General features: G+C 40.6%; 1 protein-coding gene across 1 annotated transcript in view; it reads left to right on the plus strand.

Moving 5' to 3' along the window:
* The window catches only part of LOC117831636 (ankyrin-1-like), a 108666-nt gene that overhangs the window by 36792 nt on the left and 47329 nt on the right, over positions 1-24545 (plus strand). The window contains exon 2 of the mRNA XM_034710421.1: positions 21275-21376. Within this exon, the coding sequence (XP_034566312.1) occupies positions 21275-21376 (102 nt within the window). The remainder of the gene's footprint in view (positions 1-21274; positions 21377-24545) is intronic.

Consider the following 24545-nt stretch of genomic DNA (forward strand, 5'->3'; position numbering starts at 1 on the left):
TGACTTCTCTCACAGCTGGTTCTCACCCCTCCTCTCTTCATCCTCCATCCTCTCCTGACCTCTACTTCTCTATTTCACTGTAACAGTCACGCTCGCAAGAATACGTGTTTCTGATAGGGCCTTTTCACCACACCAATGTGAGCCTTTTTTTCACTTAAATACACTAGAATTAAAAAATAAATGAACACAGATGGGATGCTAAAAAACAGTCAGAGGCTATACTGCTGTACTAATTAACAGACACAAAAATCTTAAAAGAAGCAACATGACTGGAAAAATCTGATTTGGCATTCTTTACTTAGAGCATTTTTTGTAGCATTATTATAAACATGAGGACATTTTTCTCTAAACCTCCAAAGACATTTTACCTGCCCTCTATGGCCTTTAGCATTCTTGTCTCCCTCTCCCTTTAACCTATCTGATCCCTCCCCTTCTGTCTTCCCTTTCTCCTCTCACCCATTCATTCTCTCATTACCCTTTAATGTCCTTTTTTACCTTCCTACACTATCACACCCCCAATCCTCCCTTCTGTGTGTCCTTCCCGTCTCCCACCGTCCTCCTGCCAATCCATCACTCTGGCTCCTCCCCCTGCTGACTGCTTCCTCCTGTCATAGTGATTGTATATTGCCCTTATGGGAGGCAGAGCAGTCATTGACCATGTGCAGCTGAGTGCTTTGCATTAGTTATGCACACATGACTTTCAGACATAGAGGCTCCCATGCTTCAGTGTGTCTCCCCTTATCTTCTTCCCCTTTCTGTCTTTTGCAGTTTCTGCGAGTCTTAATGCACCATTTATGAGCTGCTGGGTTTGCCCCTCTCTTCACCTCACATAGAGGACTTTAATGCATTTGAAAAATGAACTGAGGCCAATTCCGACCTGGTTTTTGAAGTCTGGCTATATTTCAGCCAGGTTGCACGCTGTTTGCCGTGCGGTGCACAGCCGACCATGGCTCGACTGGCTGCTCCTGATTGGTCAGATTAATTTTTGGCATGTCAGATATTGTGGTGGGCTGACTGTTTCCTCTCACACAGTGAAAGCTGAGCCACGAGCTGATCCCTCATCTTCAGAGCTTTTCCTCCAATTGGTCTTGTGCAAAATGGCAGACAGTGTCTGATGGCACCATGGGAACACGGGGCATGATGTGGACTACTAAATACACGTCAGTCAGCTGTAATATTGTGACACCCTAAACAGTCTAATGCAATCCAATACAACAGCACAATCACAAATGCTGCTGTCACAAAGCTTCAGCATTTTTCAGTTTTTGTTGACACATCAAGAAGGTGATAATTGTACTTTATATTTGTTATCAAAGTCTTATTCTCTCACTTCATTGTGTAGAAGTCTTCAAATGTAACTTTATTGACAATTGTTAAAGCTTCGTCTTGATTTACCTCGTAGTGTGTGAGGACTCAGGTCAGGCTTGAAATAGTTGGACTGTACAGTGTGAGCACGTAAATCAGGACCTTTGGTTGTGGGTCGTAAACACTTCATTTGTACAGCTTGGCACCAAGGATGCAGGTAAGAAATCCTGCTCCTGTTTTATCCCATTAGATTAGTTAAACTCAGCTAAAAACATCACCATAGACCTTCTTATAGGGGGGATGTGTGTCAGACCATTTCTTGGTAGTGATCAGTAACTTCCTGGTGTCTCACTTAGTTGCTTCAAATCATCTCAGACCCATACAAATTTGAATTTGACACCTTGTCTATGAAAAGCTGTATTTCATCATGTAACATTAATTGTTGAGTTCCTGAAGGACAAATTAGTGGATGTATTTTTTCCTTTAGGCAAACCCAGACCGCCTGTTTCCCACCCTCTAAGTTAGCTCCCAGCTGTAATGTTACATCTGAAGGAAGGATATGAGAGTGGTATTGATCTTTACTAACTCCCATCCAGAAATCATGTCTGCAGGAATATTTTACCAGTATATATTGAACCTTTGGCTTTAAATAAGATTGTGGGTGTCTAATGTGGAAGTATGTATGATATCTGTACCAGCAAACCTAATTCAGCATTAGACCAGAGCATTGAGCCTCTGTAGGGATGCTCCAAATGAGGATTTTAGAAGCTATTAAAAGTGAGAGGCACAGCACATGTATAAGGTCAGTCACATCAAGTCCCAGCTGATCAGATGCAGCTGAAATCAACCTCTGAATCATGTGGTGCTTGTTTTATGGAGCTTACCTCTCAAAGTTGATTAGGCAATCACAGGCTGCTGGGCTTCAATCAACCTTAATGCAGCTCTGGCCAATCAGGCCCCAACATCATAGCATGTTTCTTCACGGAAATTATGAGGAGGGTGGTACAAGCACCTAGCAAAAAGTATCCTCATCTACATGTCAAGTGCTTTGGTTTGTAAAAATGTGGTTCTTGAACAAAAGTGGAAACAGTGCTGCTATCTACTGTGATTAAATAGTTTAGGGCTTCTATGTTATTGTTTTCTATAACCATAAATGGGTGTTTTCCATTCTTTTAATAGTCCATTATTTTGTATGATATCCCTGATTTGGATACAGGCCCTGTGGATGACATGAACTTGTTCTAGGTCATAGTGAGATAATTAGATGTCATTAATAACACTCAGAATAACTGTCTATATTCCATTAGGTTTTTATATTTTCAAGTGAATCTATTACGATTCTGTGACTCTCAATGGACGTGAGCTATCATTATGTTGGTTTTTGTCAGTTAAGTAAAGTAGGGGTGGCAACTGGTGGCCCTCGAGCCAAAGCTGACCTGCCACCAAGCATATCTGAAGCTGGTGCAAGATTATTTTGATCGTCACCTTTATTGCTATTAGCACTGCAGACAGTGGACAGCGCCCGGTGCTGAAACAAAGCCCTGCATCAGTGATAGCCTATTGTAGATGCCACAAGATGTTTAAGAGACACACTGGTGACTTTGTGTTGAGCTGTAACGCCTTGCAACATGATCTTGCTGCTGCGTGAATACCTTGCTGTCAGTGCTTCAGCTTTGTGCTTTATTGCTTCTGTCTGGAGAGGAAACGCCTTTTTGTGGGTACCATGCTCACCTCGTAATGTAGTCTTACTTTATATTGCTGGAGCTACACCTTCATTTGAGATGAGACACACTGGCTTTACATTCATGAATCCATAAGACGAAGGCATAGATTTCTCTCCATTCTTCTTTGTACGTCCTATTTTTGCTGTCAGCTTATCTCTCTGGAACTTTCGATAGAGACATTTCCCTTGCTAGCTAGCTTAAATGTTTAGCTAAATTTACTCTGCACAGGGTGTAATGGTGTAGCTCCAGTAATCCAAACAATAATCATGCTACTATTAATATAGCAAAGCAAAATGTCTTAAAAAAATATGTTCAGTCATATTCGAAAAAACAAAGATACACATACTGGCTATTTTTTACAAAATGGAAAAGTGAAATAAAAAACAGTTCATTAAGATTATTTCATGACTCAAACAGGCAAATAACAAACATAATATGTCCCACATGTACCGTGATGAATAAAGACACATTATTATATTATTTCATGCAGTGCAAAACCCAGACACCTGTGGCTGTTTGGGCTGTCCTACACATTTAACCCCAGGGTGACACAGTTGTATATGCATTTACATAAGACACTCTGTAACAGTCTGTTGCACATTCCATTCCTTTAACAAATCAACTTCCTAAATTAGGCCTTTGATTAAATTCTGGCCCACCATCTAGTGGCATAGAAAATTCTGGCCTGAAGCCAAACATACTTGACGACCCCTGAAGTCGAGGATCAAGAGATAAAAAGGATTGTAATAAGCAAAGATAAACCAGATTGTATCGTTTCCATTCTGTCCTTAACTGTGTCCTTCTACCTCAGTGTGCTATAAGCTTGTGGGATTAAGTAAAGTGAGGCATGTCAATGGGTTATAGCTACAGCTAATATTTCAGTGTCAAATCAACATTTTAAGATCAGCTCTATCAGCCTCACATAACACAAAGGACTTAGGTTGGGATCACTGGGGTAGTGACTTCCCCATAGGTCAATGGATGCCCTTTGCTGTGATCAGTATTCAGATAGCAATACAGCTTTTACTGCTTGATCTTTACAGTGACCAAACCCCAAAGCTCATCTTCCAGATTTCTGATCATTTTGTCCACTCTAAGACCGTTATTTACTGGACCGTGTTACTAAAACATATTTTCATATATCAATTACTGGCAGGTAACTTGACTTTCGTACGGTCATAAGAAGAGGCAGGGAGCCCAGAATGTCAGCACAGAGTTATGACGTCAGGAGCAGACTCTGAGGGACGGCTCTACCCAGCATGCTTTGCTATGAGTGTTTCTGCAGTGCTCATAAATATTGAAAGGTTATGAGAAGAGAGAGAGAGGAGGCAGATTGAGTGGAAGGTGGGGAGAGAGAGAGGTTGCACTAAGCTGGGAGATAAGCAAGAGGTTGAAGAAGTAGTGACAAGAAAAGGGTGGATATGATGTGTGGCTGAGCAAATGAAGAAGTGCTCGTGAATCCAGGAGTGCAGGGCTGCCCAGCCCTGTCACATGTCCTCATTGTTCCTAGCTACCTCTCTCTCCACTGTGTCTCTTCTTCTGTGTGCTGCAGGCTGAAATACTCAGAACAGGAACCAAGTTGTAAAGACAAATGGAACAAGAGATCATAGAACAAGAAAATGTCTGCAGCCATTTGACCCTGTTAGGTCACTGCAAGGCAGCAAAAACGCTCAGTTAAGAGACAAGGAGGTGTGTTTTGTCTGTATGCACGAGTACACAGTACATCTGCAATCTCTGGGATTATGAGAGAGAGAGAGACAGAGAGAGAGAGAGAGAGAGAGAGAGAGAGAGAGAGAGAGAGAGAGAGAGAGAGAGAGAGTAGATTATGAAGTTTGGTTTAAGACTGAGAAAGTTTAATGAAGAGTGATAAATTATGAAGATTAAAGGGGGATGTAACAGTATTTCTTTTTTGGGCGGTTTCACACTAGAAGACTTTGAATACCTGCTTTAATAGCCATAATGACTGAATGTTTCTAACATCAGCACATTGAAGTTGTCTGACTTTAAATTAATTTCAAATCAATATGATTTCAAATGCTTATTTTCCCCACAATCATTTGTGTATCATACTTTATCCTTGAATGCCATCAAGGCAGAATGAGTCATGTAATATTCATATTGTACACATGCACATGCTGTGTGTACATAGATACATGCAGTGGTTAAAAATGTAAGTGTAACCTAATATTTGTGTATCAAGCCAATATAGTTTTGCCAAAATATCAGCAGACAGCATGTGTCTGTGATGGGCATGCAGTAAAACAAAGACATGCATTAAAAGATATAAAAAAAAGGAAACGCACGCTTTGATTGTAATGGGTTGCAGATGCTGTGTCCTGACAGAGGCTATAAATATTTCAGATGCTCTGTTTTAGCACTGAGATAGAGGAGACAACAGGAACATCCTGGTTTTGATGTGTCTCATCATTGTTTCACAAGGAATGAGGTGCATTTGTGTGCTGCAAAATATATTAATCTCCAGAGAATCATATCATCTTTTATTCAGTCTTCAGGACTTGTTTTATTTTTAATACACAGCTGCAGATGAGCAGCCTTTTCTGGACTTAAAGCTGGAGTATTTCGGACTGATGTACTGAGTCTTGCACGCATATGCATCACCTCATGTAAACAAGCACTGCTTTGAAACCTGCAGTTTTTTAGAAGCAGAGTGTTTGATCTTGTGTACTCTCTCTTCAGTCTGTATTATTTCTGGATTGTGATTGGTTTCGCCTCCATTGTATGATTGTGCAGTCTATACTGTACATGCGGTGCTGTGTTGGATTAGTGGGAGGATTTAGAACAAGCACAGCTAGATGACATCAAACATCTTTTTGAACCTTTCTCATTAGACGGCTCTGTGCGGTTGATAAACTTGCATGTAAGCTCATCTGACTTCCCGGTGTGTGTTAGATCTAAGTCAGAGGCAAACAGTCGGTCTTTGCACAATCTGGGGAGCTTCAGAAAGCTGCACTGCAAAAAGTATCTCCCTTAACAAGTCATTTATTTTAGATTAAGTCTTACGTAATGAATATTTTATTGCAACATGTTTAAAAAAAACAGCCTTTGACTATGAAATGCAGTCGTTGGATGGAAAAGTTGTCTCTTCCAGTTGCATTTTCTGCATGTGTGGGTGGATGTGTATTTCTGCCTATTTTAAGATGCAGGAGGCTCCTCTAGAATTTGTGTAAAAAGGGTCTTTAGCCCTTTAGACACAGTTTATTTCAGCTTTCCACCATCACACACTCAGACCATCCATCCATCAATATTGGATCAACTCCCACTTTGAAGAGCCTTTGTGAGCTGTATTGATTTTTCATTCTCAAGGCTATGACTTCATCTTGCCGGGCATATAGACATGGTCTCCAGATGATCTCCACTTTCCTGGGTGGAAATGTAAAACTGCTACACTTCATGTATTAATTGAGACTGATGTAATTTGCATGTTGCTTTGATCAAAACCATTTTAAATACACAAATAGGTTTTTCAAAAATCATGTGAAGTCAATATATCAACAATATGAATACAGATGATCAGGATTAAAAGGGGAATTTATATAATTGAGTCTATTTAAAGTAACTATCTATTGTCTATCTCCAATACTAATCTCAAATAATTTCTCAGATATTGGGGTCTTGTGACAGTAAAGTTTACTGACCATAATGAGGTGATTATTTTTTTCATTCACGTGATGTTATTGGATTTAAATGTTAACAATAATATACTATTGCATCTGTTTCTTGTTCCTATCCCATTCAGACAGATGCCTGATTCAGATTGGGGAAACTATTTGTGAAATATGAAACATGAATGTGGAACTTTCTGATTGTCCAACTGTGTCAAACTAATCAGAATGCTGTTTATTTGATGCACAGAATTGGGAGGTGTATCATTAAAGTGTTTTATAACCCAACCTGGTGAATTCTGGTCACCAGCTGGTCAATCCGTGTACCTATAAACAGAGTGTAAGTGATGGCTTAAACATGTTAATCAATCCATCAATCAATCAATCAATCAATCAATCAATCAATCAATCAATCAATCAATCAATCAATCAATCAATCAATCTGTATTGGTATAGCGCCAAATCCCAACAAATGTAATCTCAAGACACTTTTAGAAACATAGCAGGTCTAGACCACTCTATGTTAAATTCTTAACAAAGACCCAACACCAAGACAGGACACCATGAGCACTGCAACTCACAGTATTCAGCTAGTTACAGCTGCAGGACAAACTTCCCTTTAACAGGCAGAAACCTTGAGCAGAACCAGAGTCATGTTAGACAGACATCTGCCTCCACTGAGTTGGGGTTGGAGAGAGGGATAGAGGAGAATAAGAGAGAAAGAGAGTGATGATAGTGATGAGACGGATAGTAGTAGTAGTAGCTGTTGTTGTGGAGTCTGGAACATCCACAGCAGCAGGACGTCTATAGCAGCGACTTAGAGGAACCTATGAGACAGTGGAGCTGAGAGACTCCAGAAAGGTCTATGGTTAGTAACTTTCAATGGGACAGGAGAGTTAAAGTAAGTGATGGGGGGGAGGGGATAGGATCCCAGTGTGTCAGTGTGTCAGTTCCCCCGGCAGTCTAAGCCTATAGCAGCATAACTAAGAGCTGGTCAAAGCCTGAGCCAGCTCTAACCATAAGCATGCCATGCAAACATACATGTATTATGTTCAACCAGATGCCATATCAAGACAGTGTTGAAATCAACTTTCAAGTGTATCAGCCTTCCGTCATCGTAGTGTCCAGATGCATCTCAGTCCTGATGGTTTTAAATTGTCTTTGGAAATATAAAATTTAATGAGAGTCTGCAGACCAATTTGCAATTTTGACATGGTGTTCTGGTCCAGGCAGCCCTGCTTCATTTTTCCACTTCCTGTCTAAAATTGAGGATCTCTGGATGTAAGGTGTAGTATTTGGACACTGTCACTGCTGGTTTAGTTCAGATGTATCACTGTAATTGTGCTGATCAGCTGTTCCCATTAACTCCGGGACTTCCCGTCTATATAATATTTCAAAGTTAGAGGGCTAAGTTGAGAACCTGGGGGGTGGTTGATGCTGTCGAACCAAGTGGGAAAGCAGAAACAGTGACACTAATATAAGGAGTGATAAATGAAGTGACTTATGTTGCAGGTTGCAGGTTTCCTTTCTCTCATGTCAATAAAGGTTGTCCAAGTAGAACAGCCTGCAATGATCCCATAAGCACTCTGTGCAATAAACCGTGCTTCACACATGGGTGTATACACCTTTTGCTTATATTGCTTAATTTATTATGCGAGTAAATCACGAGGGAGATTTTGTGTTGTTATATCTTGTGTGCTTTTTTTTCCCCATCATGTATGAGTGTGCTAGAGAATCTGTCTTTTGTAGTATAAATGGGTCTTTGTTTAAACCCAGGAGAGTTCATTACTGTGATCCATCTCCCTCCCTGTTGGTGCCAACACTAACATACTGTGGCATCCGTGCAGCTATTTTTAGCTGGAGGTTTGTGTTTGTGTGTCTGTAGGTAGTTTGTCTTCATATGCATTGTTTTTAGCTTTATGTGAACGGGTTGCTGTTTTGTCCCACAATGACAAATAGCCACGATCTTCCCATCTACATTTTTAGTTTATGACTGTCCACCAGTGTTCATCATAATACACCAAAATATGCTCTGTCAGGTCAATGAAAAACATACTGAAACCTACCTTCTCTACTTGCTGCATATCTTTTGCAACACTGACGTCAGGGGATTTTGTTGCACAAAATACCATTGTGAGAGCTGCAGAATGAAAGCAGACTTTTGTCTGTTGAATCAGAGGACTAAAGAGCATTTCCTAAAATAATATAACAAAAAAAGAAACCAACCTATGGCTGTATAACAACCTGTATGCTACTTATCTTACTCTACTGCTGATTTGATAACAGATTATATCATTAATGAGGAGTTTTGCTCAGTAAACAGACTTCAAACAAACCCTCTGACTGTGCCAACACAGCTAATTCCCATAATGCAGTAGTTGTAGGTATTTCTACAAGCACCTACCTAGTTGCAGTGCAAAGTAGAAGAGCATGCTATACTCTGAGAAGTCTCAACTTGAATTCATTCAAAACCAGACGTGACAGGAGCTGTCACTACAATAAGAACACACATGCAACATTCTGCCAATGACTTCAGTCAGAGAAGAGCCATGGAACAGAAAACCTCCAAATGCTCCCAGGACAGAGAGTTTGTAAGGGTTGGGTTAGATATCAGTATACTCCCTAAAGTCCAGATTGTATGTCAGGAAAACAGGAGTGTATATGAGGCTAAAAAAAGGCTGCAAAAATACCATAGATATGTTATATGACACTTACCTGAATCACTGAGTCTATAAAGTAGAAGAGCTTATACGAAGAACAGCTTATACAACAGCTTATATTTTGATCCTGCCTCTGTGTGTGACTCATTGTTTTGCGTGAGGTGTTACTCATCTTTAAAGATAGGTTTCTATCAACCTGAGGTTTTGTCATTGGTGAGACCATTTGTGCTCTATTTCATACCTTACGTGTGTGTGTAAAATGCAGGTGCCCATTATAGAATGGCACAGATAAAACTGATTAAATAGCAAACCTGAAATTAAGTGCTTTAACCTTTTTGCTTTTAATATCCATGTGTGTATGCGGTTGTAGCAGTTTTGCTTCAGTGTTATCTCCCTTGGTATTAAAATATGAAGGCCTCTAGCTTCTTTTCAAGCCTTTGTGATTATTTTTGGCTCAGTATCAAGTAAAGTAGCATATGTTTCACCATGAGGACACATTATCAGATGTCTGTGGGTTACCCACAGAAACACAGAAGTGTAATGTGTCATGTAAGACAGCTGATGCAGATGACAGACAAGGATAAGAGGTTGACATAGTATCCTCAGGATCACAGGGAGCACAAAAAAATGCCAGATGCCACTGTGTGTCTAGAATGAGTATTGATGGATAGAGGTACATCTACTGAATCGAAGAGTTAAAGGTAACATATCATGCAAAATCAACTTTTTAATGGTTCTCTACCTGAAATATGTTTCCCTGGCATGTCTACAAACCCCCTGAAAATGAAAAAAATCCATTCTGCCCCTGTTCTGATTTCTCCACCTTTCTGTAAATGTGTGCTGAAACCAGTCGTTTCAGTTTACAGTGTTTTTCATACGTCACAACGCCATCCGGTCTGTAACTGAAGTCAGAGCTCGGAGCTTGTTCAGCCCATAGACTGTATAAAAAACAACTCAACCCCTCCTCTGTTTTTCATTCCCTGCACACATGTGTGCTAAAAAGGAGCTTAGGAGGGAGGCATGCTAGTTGTAGGCTGTCTTAATAAACACAAAGGTCGGTTTTACTCCCCACGTCTGCAGATTTGAAGATCTAGTGGATGATTTTTATTTTTCATGGAAAAGTGCTAGCGCTAGTTAGCATAGCCACATAGCTACATGTTCGTCGCTGTGCACCAAGACACACGTCGACATACTGACAAATAAAACAACAAGAAACACTTAATCTGTGACCAATCCTTCAGAAAGGTCCTGCTACAGGCGCCTCTCCGTCAGGATCAGATTCTGGATCAGATTCAGAGGGTTGAGGTAACGCGGGTCTGTGAGCAGCCGTGTATATTCAGCCAACATCTAAACATTAGATCAACGTGCTGGAGAGCAGAGGCCACATCCACTTCCTGAGGGGGTGTGGTCAGAGAGCTCATTCTCATTTAAAGGCACAGACACAGAAAACAGCCTGTTCTGAGCAGGGCTGAAAAAGAGGGGTTTACAGGCAGACCAAAATCTGATTTCAAAGTGTTTTTTTGAGCAATAAACTTCAAAGACATGTTTTGGGGACCTCTTAGACCAATATATGTTGATGAAAAAGAGCATAATATGTCACCTTTAAAACATTTTTCATACACTAGTCCCGCCAGACGGTGACTATGGAGCGTCTTAAAGCTGTTTACTAACTGCATTAGGTAATAAAAGAAGAAGAAGAATGCTAACTTCATTAAATTGCAAAAGTAGAATAAAACATTAGCAACAGGCACTGGAAACACATGTGTAGTGGTGTGAGATTCGGAAACAGAGCAAATCCCAGAGACTAAGCCTCTCAGTAAATGTTAACATATACGGGACTGCTGCGTCACAAAAACACTGACATAAAGGTTGAGAAAGACGCTGCCAGTACCCGCTACTAGCAGTACCTCGTCCCGGTCCTGTTGCTGGTTCATGTTTGATGATGAAAAATAGCCAAATAGATGCCAGTTATCATTGAATGGTATTTTGGCTTGACATGCCCATCCGTTACTTGGTAGCGCTAGGAAATACTTGTCAATGCTCCATAATGCTGCAGCTTCACTCTCTGTGCTCCCTCTATCCCTCTGCTTAACTAACCCACATTATCCTGTTCTCAGCCTGCTTTGAAGTTTTTTTTTCTTTTTCAAAAAGGCAAATAAAAAGCTTAGATTGTAAATTACCAGAATGTGCAAATATTTAGTAGAAGAAAATGCTGTGATTATCCCTGGGAGGAAATGTTAAATCCTTTAAAAAAGACCACTGACTTTAAAACCTTTAGCATTTATGTAATAATTAATTACAGACCATAACAAAATAACGGTAAGCAGTTACAAGTGAACAGTTCATGGATACCACATTAAGTTTGGAGCTGCTTGTGATTTGTTTTTAGCATCATTGCCCGCTGGCATGTCATTCAAACCATACCTGAGCAGCTTTAGGCCAAAATGCCACAAAAATGCATTCACAGTCCTCATTGTTTTCTATTGGTCAGCTCTTCCTTTGTTGCCAATGGGAACATTGTGTTGCAGCCTGCGGTCCCAGGCTTGGCTGAAAGTGCTAGCGAGGTGCTGGCTGCACTGACTGATGACACCCTTAGCAGCAGGGACCACCTCACATTAAACACTTAAGTTGGATTTGATGTGCAAACTGGCATGCAGCCAATGAGGCTCTCTTACGCATTACACTTTGTCTTGTTGTTTTGGTCATGGGTATGGTGAAGCCACACACAAAGCTGAAAGATGTTTGAATGTAAGGAAGAGAGGGGATGACTCGCAGGAAAAGCCAGGTTGGAATCAAACCAGGACTACTGCGCCTGTGTGAGCTACCTGGGTATCCTGTGAAGCCGCATTTTGACTGTTTTACATGGTTCATCGTTCACACTGTGGCCATGATAAGACATGGGTGCCAGCTAGTATGTGAACAAATGGACTCACATTTATACCAATGCATGACACACACATACATAGTCATGCCATTGTAGTATCAACCCCCTCAATAATAAAGGCTTTTCATATTGTTAAGTATAATATGATACCAAGTTCCCACTCTAATGATGGTACAGTAAGTTAAAAGGCTTCAATAAACAGTAGAAGGGTCTTTATCTAAAAATACTGATGTGCTATTATATTCTGTCATCAGTCAGAAACCATTTGTGGCATGGGCATCATCAAGTCCTGACAAAAACCAGGTGATGTTCTATTAACTCTGAATCAGCGACACCTGACACATTCACTCTACACGTTGCTTTTTCATTTGAATTACAGCCAATAACTATCCTGTCTCATCTTGTGTTGCATTTCAGGGTGTGTTTTGTGCTCATGTAGTTCAGTGATGATGGGTCCATCAGGTCAGAATTCAGGGCTCACAGAGGTTGGCCAAACCCTGAGGATCTCAGCTTTTTAACAACATAGTAAATATGATGCCTGTATACATCCTTGTGTACACTTGACTTATTTTTCACAGTCTTGTTTGTGTTTCTTCATCGGCTGCAGTGGGGTTTACTTAAGGTAGTCCCCTGAATATTTACACTGATTTAGAATGATGTGAACAATTCTCTCTGGGTAGAAGCAAATGAGTTGATTTCCTTTTAACATTTCATGATGTATTGGGTAAAATGAAGTCATTTGCTACATTTGTAGGTTTTCTTTTTCGGTTCAAATCTTTTGTAAGTAAGACTGTTTTTGCACTATCATGGTGGTTGTGTTGTTGCTTCTAGTCACGCCCTTGTGGTCATTGTTTCAGGATCAAGTATCAAGTATCTAGTCATGCTCAATATTGATTTTCTACTGCTGTGTGTCTTCTCAATTTGGTCCTTTCTTCATGTTATAGTTGTATCAAATGTGCTGATTTCTTTCAGGAAATATTGAAATATTGAACTGAACATTTGCAAAACAGATGGCCACACTTCATATGAATGACTGGCTGGATTAGCTCCTGTGGTGAGGTAGTGAAAATCAGGGCGGATGCCGTTATCAATGTTTAAATTAACAATTTAGCCAATAGTCCAGGAAACACAGTTTTTCATTACTTCTCCGTAATTCTTGGTGTTTGTTTTCTTATGAGCTTGAAGATGGTTCATTTAAAATGTTGTTCCTTCCAAGTCCCTCTAAAAATGATACTGGGGCATGTTTTAGAAACTGCATGTTGCTGATTGATCTTTCTCAGAGACAGTGTTATACTCTCACACTTCACATGACCATAAAAACAAATTAGGGCTTGTCCCAGGTGGCAACTTCCCAATAAGAAACCTTGTCTCTGAATCAGCAGTCAGGTATACTATGTACCATCATTAAATTACTGTGACACAACAGATTAATTTCAGTTACCAACTAGGGATTGGGATCGAAACTATTCCTTTAAGGACCCATACCAGACAATTCAAAACCCTGGAATCAATAACATTTAAGCTTAGCAATTTTGCTAAAGAGCCTCCAGGGTCTTATTACATCTGGAGTCAAGCCACACCGTTTGAATTAATGGTGGTCAGTTTGCAAGGACAGCTGGACATGCGAGGAATCTTACAGTATGGCTACATTTTACCAAAGCAGAATGCAAAGTATGTTGCGAGACTAATTCTTGTTAAGAAGAGGACACGATCACATCAATAAACATCCACATTGTGCACCAAGGTAATTCAAAATGCAGAACCTCTGACTGTTGGTGACTTAAAATCTGCAGTTGTGAGACAGCCGTCCTCCTCCTCTAATCAGAGCAGCTATGATAATTGGACCCCAACAAGAATATTCTGTTAGTTGAAATAATTATCCAATGTTTAAATCTGTGTCAATAGTTGTAATTTAAAATATAGTTAGTTTCTTCTAACTATTCTTAACTTAATGTCATGTTAAAGGTGTTCCTGCCACATCAGCCATTTTTATTGAAGGTTTTAATTGTGTCTTATCTTGCTCAGAAACAGTCATCTGTCACATTGGGGAAAAACTGAGGAATATCCATGTGAAAAAAATAAAGTTTTAATGATAAAAGAAAGAAAGGTGCAAACAAAATTACTAAAATGTCCAAGAAACTGAATTCAAAAGAGAACGCTAGAAACATTGGGATAAGGAAACACATAGGAACACAAGGAAGACTTACACAGAGAACACAAGGAAGACATACAACGATCGAACACAGGACAAGGGAAACAGAGAAACTAAATACACAGAGTGATCAACACAGGTGTGGCACACAGGACACAGGTGTAACTAATCAAGTTAATCAAAAAGGAGGGAAACACACAAGGGCAGGAAGTAAAACTAAACTGGAAACACAGGGATTCAGAACTACAAAATAAACAAAATACAAGACAAGACTAAGAAACAAGAAAATACAGCAAGAGACATGGATCACTAAACACACAAGACATTGGATAACTAATACAGAATAAACACAGGGGAGGAACCCAGGCAAGAAACACAGGGAAAAAACTAAACATCAACTCATGACAATATTAAAGCAGTACCAGCTCAGTTTAAAATTTGTTCAGGAGGCTTTATAATGGTATCACTATCAAAATGAATGAACAATTCCTGTCCTTATCACTGACATTGATGCATGACACATTATTTGATGATGAAATCATCATTAAATGAAGGTTACGAAAGTTCATCAATTTAAGACCTTTTCTTATTCTTCACTTTGGGAGAAAAAATTCCCAGACTTTTGTCACAAACTCACTGACCATAATTCATTTTTACTCATTTTCATCTGTATGTTATAGAACAGGGGTGTCAAACATGCAGCCCATGGGCCAAAACCGGCCCGCCAGAAGTTCCAATCCGGCCCGCGGAACAACTTTGCAAATTGAAAAAACTACAGAGAAGACATTAACTGCATTTTTTCAATAAAAGTAACTACTATTTCAAATTTGTTTGCTGGGGGTCGCATAAAATCATAGCGCTGATGGAGCGCACCTGAACAGCCCTCTGGGACTTTTTGACTCAAAGCACTATAAGATGATCCAATTAGCACTAAAGTTTACATATATGTAAACTTTATATCTAAACTTATTACAGCAGGAACGGTGGATCCACAATCTTCAAAAGGAGCCACAAATTATACGCGTGCCTACCATACATGTGCCCTTCATACAACACTGTCCAGCAAGCAGACTGTTCATGTTTGAGCTGAGGGGTTCAAAATAATCAACTTTACCTTGTTCATTATTAAAATCTCTGTTCTTTTGTAGTAAACATTACACACTGTGTGTCAGTTGAATGGCTAACCTGTGTGTTTGGTGTGTCCGCAGCAGGTTTCAGGGCTTCAAGAGTAAAATATTCGGCCCCACTATGAGACTCAGCATGGCAAAAACTACAACAGTTGTTTCTGTAGAAAGATAGCTCATTAAATGTGAACATTTTCTGAATGTACTTATACTTTTTTTGCACTACAACAAAGGGAAAAATGTAGAGTTGTCATTATTTATAGGTTATTATGTTATGATTTTACTGGTCCGGCCCACTTCAGGTCAACTTGGGCTGTATGTGGCCCCTGAACTGACATGAGTTTGACACCCCTGTTATAGAATCACTAAAACTGCTTCTGCTGAAAATCTGTTTCTCATTACTTTCAAGGACAGCAGCTTTATGATACAGTTGTTATCCAATTATTCAAAACTCTGCACTATCCAAAATTCAAAACTTTAAGAAACATTCTCATCCTTTTGAATTGAAACACGAAGTGCGTAACTGAAATTAAAAACAGTACATCAGGACACAGAGGTTTTCTGGGGTAAACACTGTCCATTAGAAGAGTGTGAAATTGAAAATCTGAAAACCCCCGCACATATTGGCTCAGTTGCTGTGACTCAAAAAGCAATCACTGTATCTCCTGTCTTACACGCAGAAGATAAGAAATTCTTAATTACAGCAGTCACTTGAGGCAGTAGACAATGGGATATCGTGTGGCATGTCGTCCAAAAATAGGCCTTGTAGGCCAAAGGATCACACCATAACAGCTGCAACTGTTAATTTTCACACTGTTTTCAAACGCTTCCACTCAGGGCTCTTGGATACGGCCCTGGTATCATATGGGAAAAAAATCCAAGAACACAGAAAGTACACGATGTACACTTTTAAAGGTGAAGCGATCAAATATGAGTTAAGTAATCTGCTGAAAGAAATGAAATATGATGATTGAATCTGTAATAAAGCATAATATGAGAGACAGAGAAAGAAGCCAAAAATGTCAAGAATAGGGGAGACAGCAGGAAAAGGGAAATCAGATTTAGGTAGAAGCAGGGATCACTCACACAGCACAGAGTGGTGTGCAATGGAAGGCTTCAGTAACCTGATTATTTGGTGTAACTGGCACCATGATTACAGATAAAGTAAAAGTGAACTTCCAGGATTGAAGGTAAAGCTCTAATCTCTGTGATACAGGAAAGGATGAAAGTAAAGTGGAGGGAGTGGTAAAAGAGAGCGAGAGGGAAGCGAACAGACGGCAGTGGAGCTTGGAGGAAAATGGATCCTAGCCCGACAGCAACATGAGCTGGAGCGGGTGCAGAATGAGTGTCTGGAATGTGGTGTAGAAAGATATTTCATTCTCTGCTAAATATGGTCAGATCATGGCTCATGCTGAAGTTGCCTGAATACACATTGACTCACTCATTAGTAAACACATACTGCGGATGATACATGCACTGAGAACTGGTTCATGAGGCAGTGGTGGAGGAGTCCTGTTGGAGAGGAAGGGGGGATGCAGGTGGAGCCTCAAGGCTGATTTATACTTCTGCGTTGAATCAACTGCGTACCCTACGCCAGGGGTCCGCGTAGATCCCATACCTACGCCGAGGCCTACGCACGTAGCTGACGTGCACCTCCTCCAAAATGTAAAGGCTGATTTATACTTCTGCGTCGAATCGACAGCGTAGCCTACGCCGTAGGTCCGCGTATTTCATCTCCTCCTCTCTATTCTTCATGTAATCATGTCTGTATGATAAACATCAACATGTATCAGCTGTAGATTAACAGAACACGCTCTGAAACTCTGTGGAAAAGTAAACAGAGATCGTAGTGGGGCAGGAAGCAGGCGACCGGCTATCAGAGAGACCACACTGCCCTCTAGTGTTTCGGCGGAGAATTGCTGCGCGACACGGACACACTGACGCACAAGTATGTGGGGCTCAAGTCCACGTCAGCCCCTGCTGCGTAGGGGAGACGCAGAAGTATAAATCAGCCTTAACTCCCCGTAGAGCCGACGCGGACCTCAAGCTCTGTGATTGGTCCGCTCGGCAGCTTTGTCTTTCCCACATTTACAACACTTCTGGGATCCCGGACATCGGCCGCACATCGTCCGTGTATTTCATCTCCTCCTCTCTATTCTTCATGTAATCATGTCTGTTTGATAAACAGCAACATGTATCAGCTGTAGATTAACAGAACACGCTCTGAAACTCTGTGGAAAAGGAAACAGAGATCGTAGCGGGGCCGGAAGCAGGCGACCGGCTATCAGAGAGACCACACTGCCCTCTAGTGTTTCGGCGGAGAATTGCTGCGCGACACGGACACACTGACGCACAGGCTCAAGTCCACGTCAGCCCCTGCTGCGTAGGGGAGACGCAGAAGTATAAATCAGCCTTCACACCTAAAACATGCAGCACAAACACCCTGGGTTGTTCTTCCAGTGACATTGCCTGTTTGAAGCTCGGTCTCTCAGTGCTCTCAGGCTCTCAGTAATCTCTCAGTAATCTCTCAGTAATCTCTCAGCTCTCATGTTTAAAAACATGAGATAGTGAACAGATCATATTAATGGTGCACTTTCATGAGAATTGTATATTAACCATGTATGCATAGTATTAACAAAATATTGGCAATTTTAGTGGGATCCTATTAACTTTACATCTCTGTGTTAAACACCAGCTGAAAACTCATGAGTCCAGCTACTTTATGACATTAATATTTCATTATTTTGAAACAGCTCCAATTAACAGGATGTAATTTACTATGCAAGAACATTTCACAACCAAACGCTTAATAAAATTAATGATCCAGAAACGTGCCCATCTTTCTTAAAGAACCCCACCCCCACATGCTCTAAATGAATAGCTGTGTGTCTGTGTCTGTGTGTGTCTGTGTGTGTGTGAGCTCAGATGGAAGGCTATGTCCTGCTGAGTACAGATACAGTCATCTTCACGAATACAGAATTAGCAAAATAATTGATGACAAATCATATTAGGAATTGTGTTGGTTGCACTGACAGAGGACATCCACATTAGATGGGCTAATTCTGAAAACACCAGTTGCAACAATTTGACGACTGTGCAGTAAACAATTCCAGGACTCGGAAACCAAGTCTGACTCGAGTCTGGATTTTCAGGACTTTATGACTCCACTTGGACTCGAGCATTGATGACTAGGACTTGTACTCAGACTCGAGCATTGACTGCATTAAGACTGGGAAAATAGAGAGGAGGACTCAGACTTACATATTGATATAGACTGTTTTAATGGTCATGCTAGATTTTTTCATATAATCTTTTACATCATTTATATAGTTTAGAGCAGGGCTGGCACACATAAATGATAGTATTAGTAATAAGGGCTCAACTCAGACTCAGACCCAGGTAACAGGGACTCAAATTTGTATCTAGTGACTCTGACTTCACTTGAACTTGAACAATGAGGACTTGAGACTTGACTCGAACTTGAAGTTTGCTGAATCGACTACAGCACTGGTATGCCCCCCAATGCCTAATGATCATCTCGGCTTTCACAGTTCTTCAGTGCACAAGAACCCTAATCCTTCTTTACAATAATTACTAACCTGTAACATTACAGGTTTATTTTCTCACTGGTGTATTAAGACCAACTCCCCATTTCTCATCCCCCTTCTCAATACTCTCACAGTAGAGGGATATATGAGGTGACCTTGATTTTTTCTGTGCATGTAAATATTTCTAAAGATCAAGTTTTTATTGTAGGTGTTTGGGTTAGGTCTAAAAGAACAGGGTTAAGGACCGTCTACTTCAGGCCATCAATCATGTTAGAAATGTAAAATTAACAATTAACCTACTTTATAGGACAATTGTATTATTATTATTATTATTATCATTATTATTATTATTATTATTATTATTATTATCATTATTATTATAATTATTATTATTATTATTATTATTATTATTATTATTATCATTATTATTATTATCATTATTATTATTATTATTATTATTATTATTATTGTGATTTAAAAAAGTATTTATTCACAATATTGTTGATTAAAAAAGCAACTCCAAATCCTTTTCATTTAGGAAATCCTGCATACTGTATGTGACATAAAAAGATGGATGGTAAAACTTACTTGATTACAATAGTCATTCTACAATGAAATAAGTGATAAGTTAAAAGCTCCTCTTTTAAAACTACTTTCAAATGTGTTAGTTAGGTTTGGGGAATAACAGACTCAGTGTTTTTGAATGCTAATAAGAAAGAAGATAGCAATGTAACTTTATTGGCCCACATCTATTAAGGGCTTTATATAGAAGTACACAAAAAAGGACCTCATTTTTATTCATCAAGGTTTGAGTTCAAGGTTCAAGGTTCATTTTATTGTCATTCAGTCACATTTAAAAACATGAAGGAACCAAACACATTACTCAGGTCCAGCAGCATACAGAATAGATAACAAGCTAATAGTAGACTCTACAAATAAATAAAGAAATGAATACATAACCTCAAGCCTACAGTAAGTAAATATAAAAATGTAGTTTAAATCCAGCGAGAAAGTGCAGTAATGTGTTTCATATGATAGCTTTTTAATTTAACATTGATGTCAATGAACTCTGATTTGATGAATAAGTGTGGGTTGTTATTTTTGAATGTAAACACGGGTGAAATATAAGCTAATGCACATCGAAAGCTTCAGAAAAGAAGCAAAAATGCATCTTGTCAATGAAAACATTAAATGGAGAGCGGTTTCTGTGAAGGCCTTTTTTTGGTTTCTGGCACTAATTTCTGAATCTGTCATTTTTCAAACCCATACTAGCTCTGTTTTGTAATCAAGGACAGAAAAAAGAACTAGAAGGTCAAATGAAAACTAAAAGATATTCTGTGTTCGATGAGATTTAATTAACCAAGCTCGACTGAGAGGGGAATCCTGACATGTTTTCAGAAAAGCAAAGGTAGTCAACAGAGCATGATGGGAATAATGTGGAAACAATTTTGAAGGAGAGGAAAAAGAGAAATGGAATATAGATAGAGAGGACGCTGTTCAAATGCTTACCTATTAATTTGTTAGCTACAACCTAAGAAAGTGCATCATCCACAGAAAGAATGAACATTTTTCCCTTCTGGCACAGAAAGACGACATGAGGGGAGATGAAAAACAAAGCCTTAGTCATTTCGAGATGTCAGTCCAATCTTTTAGCATTTCACTATAATTAAACCGCTTGAGAATAACAGCTCAAACAGATACATCTCTTTGCCGCTGACGGGTCAAGAGAGCTGAGCATTATCCAGCTTTTCCTCTGCAGGGCATTGGAAACATCTCATTGAGCAGGTCAGCCATATTACTCTATTGGCTGATAAATTAAAACAGAGGTGGGTGTAGAAATACTGACACATACTGAAGCACAACACTACTGGAGCTTTCCTGTGAGATCAGACAGGCAGACAGCACAGCTCGTGGCAGAGCGTGCATCGCTGTGAATTCCTGCCAGACTCACAGTGTGGGCGAAGCTTGACTGTAAGGAGTCTGACGTTTGTAGCCTCTTAAACTGGGTAGTAGGGCCGAGGGATGCAGCACCGTATTTCCTGCATGTAGCCTTGTGTCTTGAATAAAAGACACTGTGATCTTATTGTAATGGATTTAGTACTCTGACTGGAGTTTTGAGTGCCTCTACACCCTGATATGAAGACTGTCACTTGTATTTTCGTGGAAATGTGTTTTTGATCTGTAAAGTTTGTCTCTTTAACAAGTTTCAATGAACTCAAAATGTGTATTTACACTCCTCTTCTGTGTCTTCCAGGCTGATGCAGCCACCAGCTTCCTGCGTGCATGCCGTTCAGGAAACTTGGACAAGGCCCTGGATCACATGAAGAATGGAATTGACATCAACACATCTAATCAAGTAAGAAAGTTTAACAACAGCGACAAGGTTTGAAATGTTTGTGTGTCAGTGGGAGTGAAAAAAAGGGGACTTCTATTAACTAAACAGTGAATTAAATCTTGACTCAGTGCAATCAATTAAACATTAGTTTAGTATTCACAGTACTAAACAGAAATAGCAGCCCACACAGGAGTAACTGCTCTTAGCTTTGTACCTTCTCCAACAATACTCTTTAAGGTATTAGCATTATATCACTACCATCATCAACTCCTCCCTCAGCTCCGGTTCAAACTGGCTGCTGTTACCCCCATAATCAAAAAACCCGGACTCAACCCAGACAACCCAAGTAACTTCCGCCCCATCTCCAACCTCCCTTTTCTGTCGAAAATACTGGAACGTGCCGTTGCCTCTCAAATTAAAACCCACCTCTCTTCCAATAATCTGTTCGAACCATTTCAATCCAGCTTCAGACCCAAACACAGCACCGAAACAGCCCTCCTCAAAGTCACCAACGACCTCCTCCTCTCTTCAGATTCCGGACAGCTCAGCATTCTCATCCTCCTCGACCTCACCGCAGCCTTTGACACCATCAACCACACCATCCTCCTCTCCCGTCTACAAACAACTCTACACATTAGCGGCACTGCACTCTCCTGGATCAGATCATACCTCACTGACAGACACCAATTCATCAATATCAACAACTGCACCTCACCCACAGCTCCCCTGTCCCAAGGCATCCCCCAGGGTTCGGTGCTTGGTCCCCTCCTCTTTACTCTCTCCATCCTCCCAATCGGTCAAATCATCCGTCGTCACGGTCTCCGCTTCCACTGCTACGCTGACGACATCCAACTTTACATCTCCACCAATTCCATAACTGCTCCAACCCTCTCCACCCTGACCAACTGCCTGACTGAAATTAAATCCTGGATGCAAAATAACTACCTCCAACTCAACTGTGAAAAATCTGACCTCATAATCATCGGCCCCAAATCCCTCACCACAACCACCAACAACTTCAACCTCCCCATCGACAATGCTTCTTCACTCTGTCCTCACATGTTCACAACCTCGGTATCATTTTGGACTCCCATCTCACTCTGGAACAGCACATCATGTTACGGGTGTGAGGGTGAACCCAAAAGCAGCACACTGGAGCCCGGAGGAAACAGCAGGTAACAGTCTTTACTAACCCGGTCACACAATGTCTGTTGAGAAGCTGGTTTCGCTGTGTGGAGGATCAGGCTGGAAACAGACGAGGAGCAGGCAAATCTCTTGGTCGGGGGACAGAAGGCTGAGGTACTAACCAGGGCAGAAACGAGGAAGGAAGGTCGGGGACAGGCAGGGTCGAAACCGGGAGATCAGTCCGAGGAAAAGTGCTGGAGAGTCTTGCATTTGCAGTGAGAACAATCTGGCACTGAGTGAGCTGAAACCAGGACTTAAATACTGGCAGCAGGTAATGAGAAACAGGTGATTTGTGTTGGCTTAATGAGGAGTGTGGTTCAGGTAAACGAAGGGGAGTGGAAATGTAGTGGGCTGGGAGGCTGAGCAGGTGTGGCAGGTGATAACTGACACATCAAGCACATCACCAAAACCGCCTTCTTCCACCTTAAAAATATCGCCCGTCTCCGTCCATCTCTCTCCTTTTCCACCGCTGAAACCCTGATCCACGCCTTTATCACTTCCAGACTCGACTACTGTAACAGCATCTTCTATGGCCTTCCTTCAAAACAACTCAACAAACTACAATACATCCAGAACTCTGCCGCCCGCCTGCTCACCCACACCCACTCCCGTGACCATATCACCCCTGTCCTCCAAAACCTCCACTGGCTCCCTATCAGACAGCGCATACATTTCAAAATCCTCCTTCTCACCCACAAAGCCCTCCATAACCAGGCCCCCTCTTACCTCACCGACCTGCTCCATCACCACACCCCCTCCCGTAACCCTCCGTTCCTCCAACGGCCACCTCCTCTCCCTACCACCTGACACCAAGCACCGAACCTTGGGGGACAGAGCTTTCTCTGTCGCCGCCCCCACCCTCTGGAACGCCTTACCACTTAACATTCGAAACTGCCCCAACCTGTCCACCTTCAAATCCCTCACCAAAACCCTCCTGTTTAGAACTGCTTTTAACGTATGATTGCTTTTAAATGTATTTTATTCATGTTTTTATTATTCTGTTGTTTTATATGATGTTTTTATCCTTTGTGCAGCGTCTTTGAGTTTTCAGAAAAGCGCTTTATAAATAAAATGTATTATTATTATTATTATAAACAATAAGACTGATGTCTGATGACTGACTGTAAAAATGCTGAGACACAGTCAGGTCTGTGGGTACTTTCCTCCATTTGTATTTGAACTTACCTGGAAAGCCAGTCACTGAATGCAACACATGTAAAGACTCAAAATCTAGTCTGATAAAAAAAAAAAGTGAAACTACATGTTAACACATCAGCAAATAAATATGACTTAACATCATTACCATCAGTCTTCTATGCAAATAGTTTAACTCATAGTGCAACATTCTGTTGACCATGTTAACCACAGAGGCAATAAAGTTGTCAGTAAAGTAAAATATTAAGCGTAGTGCTGAACTTTATTGCAGCATGAGTTGTTAATGTGCCACAGGAGAAATTTCCAGTGTGGCAGGTAGAGATTATATTTTTCATACAGTGTTGAAGGGCTGAAATTTATGCCATTTCATAAGCTCTTTTCTGTGAAAGCACCCCACAGTCCATGCAGCCATGCCTGGGGGCAGCATATGGGCAGAAGTGACTGGTTTTGTCTTGTTGTACTGGTCCTTTTGCACAACGCTCCTTGGATTCTTTTTGTTTAGAGCATTAAATACTGCATCTTAATAAAATCTGATGTGTGCAGTGTTTGGGTGTTTGGATATCTTTGCTAACCCACTCTGATTGGATTCCTTCACTAGTTTGAAAAATAGTTAAATGTCATCAAATGGATTTCTGCCTCTGGTCAAAAGTTGTTTTGGAGGGTAGGTAGCAGCTTCTTACCTCACTGTGGGAAGGTAGAAGGCTTCCCCTCAGTAATGAGGTCATGATTATGAAACCAACTAAAGGGAGAGTGGTACTTAAAAACCTCATTGTGGTCCTCTGTGAAAGAACAAACTGTACTAACTTTCTTCAAGAGGGATGTGAAAGAGGACTGAAACACACCACATAAA

Source organism: Notolabrus celidotus, chromosome 19 (assembly GCF_009762535.1).
Source record: "Notolabrus celidotus isolate fNotCel1 chromosome 19, fNotCel1.pri, whole genome shotgun sequence".
Taxonomy (NCBI): Eukaryota; Metazoa; Chordata; class Actinopteri; order Labriformes; family Labridae; genus Notolabrus; species Notolabrus celidotus.